At 28.9% G+C, this 11,436-nt stretch overlaps 1 protein-coding gene across 1 annotated transcript; it reads left to right on the top strand.

The window, feature by feature from the left end:
- The first annotated feature begins 7,107 nt into the window (after positions 1-7,107).
- Positions 7,108-11,093, top strand: LOC107871814. Its single transcript, XM_047412115.1, has 9 exons — positions 7,108-7,270; positions 7,519-7,865; positions 7,958-8,059; positions 8,521-8,635; positions 9,022-9,215; positions 9,293-9,614; positions 9,708-9,849; positions 10,411-10,709; positions 10,921-11,093. The coding sequence occupies exons 1-9, from the start codon at positions 7,108-7,110 to the stop codon at positions 11,091-11,093; spliced, it is 1,857 nt and encodes a 618-aa protein (XP_047268071.1).
- Positions 11,094-11,436: the final 343 nt, after the last annotated feature.

Here is an 11,436-nt window from a genome sequence, read left to right as displayed (position 1 = left end):
CAAACACACTGATAAAAATATACAAACAAATTCATTTTATGACTACAAAAATCCAAAGATACACATATACATTTACTCATATCATTAAGATAAACACGCATTGATATAAATTCTAATGTATCAAATAAATACAAATTTAGATTATATATATAAATATACAAATTCAAATGTACAAATGTATGCAAATTTAAAATGTATAAATGCATTCAAAATGAAATTGACTGAAGGGTGAAGTAAATATAACAAAATAAGTACAAAACTATCGATTCACTAATACAAACATACAAACAAATTCACTTTACGACAAAAAAAATTCAGTGCTACAAATATACATTTGTATAAATGTATTTCAACTATACAAAAGACAAGAACGAAGAAGAGGTGGATTTGTCTGTGGGATTTCAGCACGAAATGAAACAATGAGGATGAGGAAGAGAGAGATTTGTTCCTATAGGCCAGAGAAAGCGACGAGGAAAATGGGTGAGGGTCTCCAGAGAATGCGACGGGGACGAAGAAGAGATTGGATGAAAATTCTAAGATAAATTGTTTTGACCGAGTATTTTCCCATTTGGATCAGATTGTCCAAAGCATAACCAGCAGCTTTTAAATGTGTTCTAACCTTGAAATTGATTGCACTACTCATGAAGCATATTTAGCATCTCAGGAAGAACCCTCTATTATATAATAAGTATGAATCCAAATAACCCATAATTTATCTTTTTTATGGCACACATTCCATAGGAGCTTGGGTATTGCAGCCTTATGTCACACTTCGATATCAACTACATTTGGCCCCCCTCCCCTCCCCGCGTTATTAGTGGAGAGCAGGTTCTTTTAATTAGAAAGAGAGGTGAGAGCAAATTTTTGTTTTTAATTAGAAATAATATATACTACTTTTATTTGTATTTGAGGATTCACATTAGAATAATTATAGAATTCTTTATCTATGCCACGTAATTTTTCCTTATTAGTTTCTGTTCAAATATTGTTAGCAAAAGCCATAATCAAATCATCTTATGAGTTCCCGCAATCCCTCCAACTCTTATCTGATTCTCTCTATTACGAGTTCCATCCGTATTAACTTATAGTCCGTTCTTCAAAGCCCATTGAATCCTGGTTCGAATATTTCTATCTCAACTTAATTGTGATTTCTTTTCACTGGATAACATCGAACTTTCTCGGGGACATATTAAACATATTATTAAGGAGCTTGAATATTAATTTTGAATGTGTTTTTTGGTGACAATTTGATGCGGATTTGAAACTGATTATTTGACTGAACTCGACTTTGAAAATGATCAATTCATATATCCCCTTGCATATTCATGTATCCCCATCTTTATTAGTGTATATTCCTTGTGTATCCATCTATCTATGTATATTATGTATATCTGTGTCCTTAAAAATTATGTGTGATATACACACTATATAACGTGGTAAACATATCATAATGATGTTTTTCACGTTAATCTTACTTAGCGATGCTTTGACAGTAGACTATTAAAAAATTATTTAGAGACATTAACGACGAAGTTCGTGAGGCTAATTTCATATTTTCATGTAGTAAGGATCAAACAGCTGACAAAGAGTTCATTTCTAACTTTCTTGTTTGGTGATGCACGTATAATTACAATCTTTACCAGGGGGAGGGGTTCTGCCGCATTATAATTTTTTGTACATAAAGTAATCGTTGTTGTCGTTTTAACACTAGGAACAAATATAAATACGTGTAATTATTTGATTAGATACATTAGGATATATAAACTTTGAATTTTGTTAGCTTGCATTCTATGTTGGATTGGGTATATATCCAATTATCACTAAGAAATTGAGGAGGAGGTAAGGTCACAAATCCAATTAGTTATTACTTTTTGAATAATAATAATAATAATAATAATAATAATAATAATAATAATAATAATAATAATAATAATAATAATAATAATAATAATAATAATGTGTAATTTCACAAGTGAAAGCTAGGAAGGGTGGTGCATATGTGGACACTAGGATAGTGCATATACTAGGATAGTGAATATGCAGGTAGAGTGGTTGTTTTCGATAGATTCTCGGTTTAAGTAAAGTATTTCAAATCATTATAAAAAGGAAATATAAAGTAGTAGTTAAGAATCCACGTATTGAAAAGAATGGATAAAAGAACAATGGTAATAACAAATAACACAATAATTGAAGCTAATGAAACAACAGCTAATTATAACAAGAATTAAATAATAAGATAATAGAAAAGTAAAATAATAATACTAATAATTATAACCATTAGACAATACGATCTAACAATCTTGTACTCTAATTATCAACCTCCATATCCTCATATTTAAAGTCGTTTCCTCAATAAACTAAAAATATATATCTTGTTTAATCTTACCTCTCCCTATACTTTCTTGACCAACTTCAATATATGAAATAGGGATCAAGATCAAAGCCTCCAATACCGCATATAGACATAACCATGAGGTCATGAATCAGGATCTTTATTTTTAAAATTTTTATTTAAAGAACACTTTTCTCATTCAAAAAATGTGGCTTGCCTTTTCACTTTGAGTCCAATTGAAATTCAAGCACAAATCGAGTATCCACTCAGCTCCAGGTGTGGTCAAAGTATTACTACTTTTCTTGTCCATGTTTCTAGTCAAAGTCAATTTCAAGTTAGTGCACCTCAATTACATTGTCACCAACTTGCATTAGTATAGCAGCAATAACATTTACCAACTATGAAAGCACAAATTGCTTTCATTTCAAATATTGATTTTTTACTAAATATATTATTAATGACTGATATATATGTATGTGTGTGTAGCGTTCAATGATATTTAACTAATATCAAGTATTTAATGGATACAATCTTTAATTTAGAATTTAAATGATCAATATAAACAACAACAACATACCTAATGAAATCCTATCTAATTGAAATATAAACAAGTTTAGATTCTACCTATATTAATTATATAGAATCTGCGTATATCATCACAAAGGAATATGGAGGTGAAGGGGCTTTAGTTTTTTTTTTCCTGTTGGCAAGATATGCTAAAAGGTCGCGAAGGGAAAGGGGGGAGGGGTGAATGGGGGTTAATGAAATGAAATTTCTAGTGGAAGAAAAATACCAAATTAGAGAAAGGTGGAAGGCATAATTAAATCATACCATAGAAATGGACCCTTCGATTAAAATTAAGAAAACAGAAATCATTGGAAAAAAATACTTAGATATTATTTTAAATTTGACGTAGATTATTAATTGCATATTTAAAATATTCGAAGTCTTAATTATTTCTAGAGGTTGACATGGCAAAGAACATGAATACTCTTTCTCTTTTAAGCATACTCGTTTGATCGCACGTGCTTTATACGTGTAACATTTTATTATTTAAAATTAAATAATTTTATCTATTGCGGTGATTTTTAATGAAGTGTAAAAGTTGAACAAAAAAAGTTGAACAAATACATCATGCTCTCTTTCCACAATGAATACAACTTTCTATATATGATAAAATAATATCTAAAATCATAAACAAATCAAAAATCATAATCTATCCAACCTTAATATTGCAGGGACACTAATCCAGTTTTTTACTCTACCAAATTAAGTTAGACATATAACTACATATAACTTATAGGAATTAGAATAATAGTGTATATTAAGTTAAACTCATAATAAATTAATCAAAAGAGAATACGAACCGGGAGCAGGTATTTGATCTGAGTATGATCAGTCTCTCTAGGGTCTTTCTCAGTACTTCTTAAATTTTTCTTATTCTAACGCTTTTATATTTATTTTTAGATTTTTAAAATCATCTTAAAATCAAATTTAGTTGATTTAGAATTCTTAACTATTGAAAAAAGTATTAGTTGTCATTAATTATGATGACTTCTAATAAGAAAAGATTTTGTCATAAATATAGTTAATTAATTTTTAACTTTTAATGTTAGGAAAAAATAGTGAAAAAAATGATTTTGTCTAAAACCGAGACTTTTAATAAAGGCTAAAAAGTTGAAACAATATTTCTAAGGCCCTTCACACTTTTAATATATTATAGATTATAGATATAGATATAGATTATAGATTATATATCCCATAGTTTGTTAACCATTGAAATAATTGCATAAAATTAAATTTTAAAAGAAAAATCATATAAAATTAGAATTACTAACCAATTTCTTGTGGTCAACATTGTAGATAAGTCAATTTTAAATTATTAATTGTATATGAGTTATTATAAATAAACATCACAAAAAGCTTCTCAATTAGAAATTATATATCAAGAATACATAATAATTTATTATTTAAACTTCAAGAACATGCTAAAATCACAAAAGAAAACTTGTCAATTAGCAATTGTTTTATATAAAAAAAAGTGATAATTTATTTTTATAAACATAAGAAGATATACTAAAATTTAAAAGACTTGCCTCAAATCACAAGTAAATTTGTCTCTTCAATCATTGATAGCATTAATATTTAAAAAGAAAAACAAATATTGTCCACTAAGAATACATGATAATTTTATTATCATAAACTTCAAAACCATATTAAAATTTTAGAAAATTTATCTCTTTAATCATAGATACTATTAAGATTGTAAGCCAAATACATACTAAAATTTAGAAAACTTACCTCAAAGCACTAGCAAATTTGTCTCTCCAATCATAAGATATATCAAGATTTCACAAAAGAAACTTCTCAATGAGCAATTGTCTATCAAGGTAACTTAATGAACATACTAAAATTTTAGAAAAATTGCATCAACTTCTCGATTAACAATTGTCTATCAATAATAAATGATAAATTATTTATTATAAACTCAAGAACATACTAAAATTTTAGAAAGTTTACCTCAAATCACTAACAAATTTGTCTCTTCAATTATAAGATACATCCAAATTTCATTAAAAAAAAAAAAAAAACCTTCTCAATTAGCTTTTGTGGATCAAGAATAGATCTAAACCTAAATAAAGAAATAACTATCATTAATTAATTGGTTAAAGAAATTCTAATTTTAAAATGATTTAGAAAGATAATTAAAATCTATTTAAAAATTAATAGACATTTAGGTTTTTTTTTATTTTTTTTTAAAACGACCGTTTGATTATATGATTTTTTTTTTTAAAATAAGGACCACCAAAGTTAAAAGAACGAGTTTTCTTTTTTAAAATACTTAAAAGTTTTGGGCCTTCTTTTTGTGAGTTTTAGGGATTTTTTTGGGGAAAAATACATATGTTAACATACTTAAGTACTTAATTACAAAAAATAGCAACACTTTTTCATTATTTTAAGTGGTCCCTATTTTTTTGCCGCTTAAATTTTTTACTGTGCTAAAATCCCCCTTTTCACTCTTCCTTCTTTATCTTTTCTTAATTTAAATTTCTTTTTCCTATTTTTTCGCCATTAATCATTACTCTCTCCTCAATTTTATTGCCTTTTGCACGATTCTTACATGATCTGTGATAAGAATTTGCCTCCCATATTTTAGGTAATTATTAATCGCATTTTGCAAGTGAGCGTTTTATTTTTTTTCCTACTTTGATTCATCGAAAATTTAATTTTAAGAGTTTTGTGTTTTAATGGATGAACACACTGCAAAAACACCTACAAACAATGGTATAAGGAATATGAAATTAGTGTCTGATGCACTATCTTTTAGTCTTAGGTTAACTCAAGAAGATTTAGTTACTGTTGTTTCAAATTCTTTATAGTTGAGGAAATCTGGGAGATCGAAAGAGATTAGGTCGAAGTTTCGCAACGACGAAGTGAAGATTACGGAAATTTAGAAAAAAAAGAGTTGAAGAAAACTCCTTCTCCAAAGGAGCAAAAACCTAAAAAACGGTGCAAGAAGAAAAGGAAATCTAAAGAAATTGAAGATGATGTTGACAAATCTTATGATGAATCTAAAGAAGAAAGTGAGGAAGAAGTATTTTTTATGTTTGTAAATGTATTATTTTTGTTTGTGTTCAAGTAATTATGTATTTTCTGTTATGATGATATTTAGGGATTATGCGAAAATATATTGTTGAATTAACTACTCATGAATAGTATTTGGATATATATATTTCTAGTATAGTTGATATGTATTTTTATTATAGTTGATATGTATTTTTAGTACAGCTGAATAATTTTGATCTATATGTATTTTTAGTATAGTTGATATGAATTTTTGAGTATTTGTATTTTTCAGTGTTTGTTGTATTTTTGATATCGTCAAAATACATGCGCATGTTATTTTAGTTTAATTACCATAACAGTGTATTGTCTATATGTATTTTTAGTACATTTGATATGTATTTTTCAGTGTTGGTTGCAGTTATGATTTGATCAAAATACATATGCATTTTAATCATCTGAAATATATATGCATGTTATATGCTTTTTTTTTGTTTGATTGAATTTTCTTTACAGATTAAGAAATGGTAGTTTTACTTTGTATAGGTATGCGGGATGAAATAGTTCTTGTCAGAGAACTTCCAAGATTTGCACCGCACATGTGCTCGTACAGTGACAATGATATTTATGGAAGCATACGCACAATTTTAAACAAGGAACAGTTTAAAAACTTTTGCGACAATAATATTTTTGGTTATTTTATGAAGAAAAAGAAGTGTGTAGTGCAAACACAGTTCTGCAGATGCATTATGACGCTTGAGGTGAAGGGTAGTTCTTTTTCTGGGATTCTGATCTGTGCTAATGGCACCTCTCTTAGTCTTACTCCCAGGAAATTTGCTATCATAACTGGATTGAATTGTGTGTCTAATAGGTATGACTTTATTTTTTATGAGGGTGTACCAAATAGGATGATTGAAAAATATTTCAATGGGGCAGAAATTATACAGAAAAGGCAACTATTTCTAGCATTCACAGACAAAGTATGGGGGGAGAACAATGATGAGGATGCTGAGAAATTTGCAATTCTGTATTTCCTGTATTCATTTGTGTTGTCTAACATTGATACTATTGTTATACCCCGTCTTCATTTTGATTTGGTAGATAGTGGTAGATATAAGGATTTTTCATGGGGTTCTTTATTTTTTGAAAATCTGGCCAGAAGTTTGAACAACCGGCTGAAAACTGGGGGCAAATTTTATTTGATTTAGGAAATGTCACTGGCTATTGAAGTGTGGCTATATGAGTGTTGTTCAAATGTCCCACCAAAGATTGCATTGAAGGTTGAGAATCGGATTCTTCGATTATTAAATTGGAAGATGATTGCACCTCATCCACGCTATGAGTTTTTGATGAATGTTATGTTCAAGGACAATGGCAAAGTTTGTTGTGAATAAATATATATGTATTGATATGTATTGTATTGTATACATATATTCTTTTTCATTTACAATTGTTTAACATATTCTTTAACATATTATTTAACATATACATATTATTTAACATATTCGTAGGTTGTATTTAAGAATATAGAGCCAACTGAAATGGAATTGGCAAAGCTTAAAATACCACAGAAGGATGTAACTGAAGTTGAACATTCAGTTGATTCTGACGATAAATTTCAGGATCCATCGCCCAAAAAAATCAATTAACGTTCAAAGAAGAAACAAAAGGTGGATTCATCAACCCAGTAGTGAAGAAACCTTCAGAGAAAAAGCAAGTCAATATTGTTGACGATTATACCCAAACGAGGACTCCACCTCCTTGTGCTGCAAAGGCTGCTGTAATGAAGACACCAGTATCCAAGCCAATTCCAACACGACAGGCTTCTTTTTCAAAAATGAAGAAAGAGAAGCAAACAGTTAGGGTTATTTTTTCTCAGGTACAGTCAAAGGCAGATAGTCATGTAGAGGAAGTAGCCGTGTCAAAGCGTGAGAGTCATGTTGAGAAAGAAGCATTTATTTGTAAGAAAGTTTTTGATGCATTCCACGAAGAGATAATTTTTTTGTCAAATATTTGTTTTACATTTAAAAATTTGTGTTTACTGAATTTGTATGAATACAGGTTCATCAAGAGTTTAAAGGAGTTCGTGAAGAGTTTACTCGAATTCGTAAATTAGTGAAGAAAAAGTTCAAAAAAATGGTCAAAGCAATTGAGCATAGCAAGGTAAAAGTTTTATTATTATATAATATCCACAATATTAAAAAAATACATATGCAAAGTATGTGAAAAAATACATATGCAGTATATTGCTAAAAATACATATGCAGTTTATACAAAAAATACATATGCTTTGATTTTCAAAAATACATATGAAATGTAATACAAAATACATATGCAGTGTGCCAAGAAATGTATTTTGCTAAATACATATGCAGAGTATGTGAAAATTCATATGCAGAGTATGTCAAAAAATAGATATGCAGTATATTGCTAAAAATACATATGCAGTTTATACAAAAAATACATATGCTTTGTTTTTTAAAAAATACATATGAAATGTAATACAAAATACATATGCAGTGTGTCAAGAAATATATTTTTTAACACTATGTATTTTTAGTGGGTTGGTATATACATATTAAGTGAAATAAAATAATAATAGTTTATTCAAATTATACTTGTAGCAACAACATGAAGATACAGGGGTTGAAACACAACAGATGGATTATGCTGGTGTAGAAACATCACCACAACAATTCAGTCCTATTGTTGATCAGAATTTGAATGAGAATCAGGATGGTACAAAGGTAAAACATAACTAAAATATGATTGTTCTTTTGAGTGCACAAATGTAATTGCTTTTTTTAGCAGTTATATGTTATTTTATATATAGACATGTATAAACATATACAACTGGATTTTTGTTTGAAGTTGTTTTAATTTTTTTTTGCTTGTTTGCAAGGGGTGCACTGATTTGCATCAAGATAAAACAACATTGAAATTGATTCTCAACAATTAATCCCTGATGAGTTTCTCCAAAGTATAAATTTGAATTATAATCTTTATGAGAAGATTATTCATCATGATGATCGATTATGTATAATGAATTGAACTTCAGTTTATGTGATGTAAAAATCATAACAATCCATAAAACAATTATATATTTTCTTTCATTTCTATTACAGACACTAATGAGAAATTGGATGATACAAATTTGTCTGATTTGTTGTTTATAATCCCAGATGAATTGTTACCAAGTCTTAATGCATACCGAAGAGAAAGCATTACGAGACATCCATTGACAACTTGTGAAGAAGAACAAAGCGATGAACATTTTAATGATAAAAAGTCTGAATCTGTTGTTCAAGATCATTGTCAGGTATGTATTATGAACATATCTGAGGTTATGTAGGTTATTTTGGACATAAAAAAATAAATTATTTTTTATTTTTGAAGGAAAACAAAGAGAACGTTGGATCGAGCTCTAAACCAGACATGCACAGAGAGGTTGATCTTGGTACGGAGGAGCAAATTATGACAACTCTTAAAATACAAGAATTAACCACTGATGAACAAAAGGATGAAATAGTTCGGCCTGATTCACAAGACACAATCCCTGATGACTTGCTTCCTAGTTTGAATGCATATAGTAGTAAAAGCATAATTGTTCATCCCTCTGCTAATCGTGAACTTCAAACTCCTATTCCAAAGTTAAGGATTAGGCGACCATCCAAATTCAATGAGTCACCTTACACGATGGAATTTGGTTCAGCTGCCGGTAAGTACAATTAGTTATATATTTAGTTTACAATGTAACATGTTATGCAAATACTTCTTAATAATTACCTTTTTGTATTACGTAACTATATAGAGAGCTCAGAAGGGCACATACGTATATTCCCACAGAAACATCTATTTGTTTATCATCCGATTGATGGAATTGTGGATACGAAGATTGTCAACAAGTTCATGGATTGGATTTCTGAAGACCTTCTCAAAGTTCATGCTCAAAGGTATTTCTATTAAACTTTTTTAATTTTTTTTTAAATTACATTATGTTCTCATGATTTAACATATACTGATTAACAAAAAAAACAGGAGGAGAAATGTGGATCATTATAAAAGGGAAAATCAACCATTCCAATAATGCATTTTGAAATTGAGACTGTTGAAGATAAAAATTGGTTTTACACAATGGGGTTCCCTGATCAGTTATGGACAGACTCAGTTAGTATATTTTTTTTTACGATATTTTTTTTACATTTATAGCACTAATTAAAATACATATTATGGTACTTGTAAATACATATACAGGTGCACATATATATTTTTACTATGTATTTTTTTATTATATAAGAAAGGATGTGTTACGCTTTAAATTACATAAGTATTTTTATATTACATACACATGCTAAATTTAGTATATAAATAGTTTGAATGATCTAAAATTTGTGTTGTTACTTACTGCAGCATATTGATGTTTGCCTCTACTACTTGAGGAAGAAGTCAAAGTATGACCCCAACATGTCTTACAAATTCAGTACAGTAGATTGCAACTTTATGAACATAATTAGGTATGTTCATGATGTTTATTTTACGGATATAGCAAATCTTACGACGGGAGGACAGGTGGCACATCTTAATGAATACATAAATGGGTTCCGTATGCATGCTTTTGTACCATGGCATACAGTGGAAGACATTTATATTCCAGTAAATATAAAGAAAAAACATCATTGGGTGCTAGCAATTTTATCTTTCTCAGGGAGGTGCATATTCCTATATGATTCATATGAATCATCTGGTCATTATTCGGCTGTTCTTAATGTCATTGAGAAATTAGCTGCGATTATCCCATTGTGTCTCCAACATTGTGATTTCTACTTTAAGAAAGGAATTGATGTTGAAAAGCATCCAAGATACAAAGACAAAAACTCCTCAGATATGTTTGATGTGTTATTTCAAGAGAGTTTTCCCAACAACCGAGCAGAAGCTTGTAAGTTATTTAATTTACATATAACAAAATTGTATGTTTGTAAAATATATATTAAAGCACATATGTGTTTCTTTTTATTATTTTGTAGGGATTGTTGTGTCTATATGGTTACATATGCGGAGTGTCTTTCTTATGGTCACAAAGTTCTTGCGAATGAGTTCAACCCCAATGCATTCTGTACAAGATACGCTTCACTTTTGTGAGAATATGGGACCAGAAAGCAAGACACAAATGCTCATAGTGATGTCGAAGCACCTTTGAGGCCTTCAAGGCAAAGTAGAATAACTAGTGTAACTAAAATTTTTGATGTATGATGGATGATGGATTGATTACTTTATATAGTTTAGACGCTGGTTTATGGATGTAGGTACTGATTATACAAACTAATTTTAATGTTTTGAGGTGGTTCTAATTGTAGGTTATAATAGTACTTATTTTAACTGAATGAAATTAATTCAGTTTCAAAGTTTAATTTGAGTCTTTTATGGTGTTCTTACTTTTACTGTGTAATTTAGTTTTAAAATATACATATGCAGGAATTTTATGCTTAAAAAATACATATGTATTGTTTTTAGCTGAGAAAAATACATATGCAATGTTATGC

This window comes from Capsicum annuum, chromosome 5 (assembly GCF_002878395.1).
Source record: "Capsicum annuum cultivar UCD-10X-F1 chromosome 5, UCD10Xv1.1, whole genome shotgun sequence".
Taxonomy (NCBI): Eukaryota; Viridiplantae; Streptophyta; class Magnoliopsida; order Solanales; family Solanaceae; genus Capsicum; species Capsicum annuum.
This window is presented reverse-complemented; position numbering and strand designations above follow the sequence as displayed.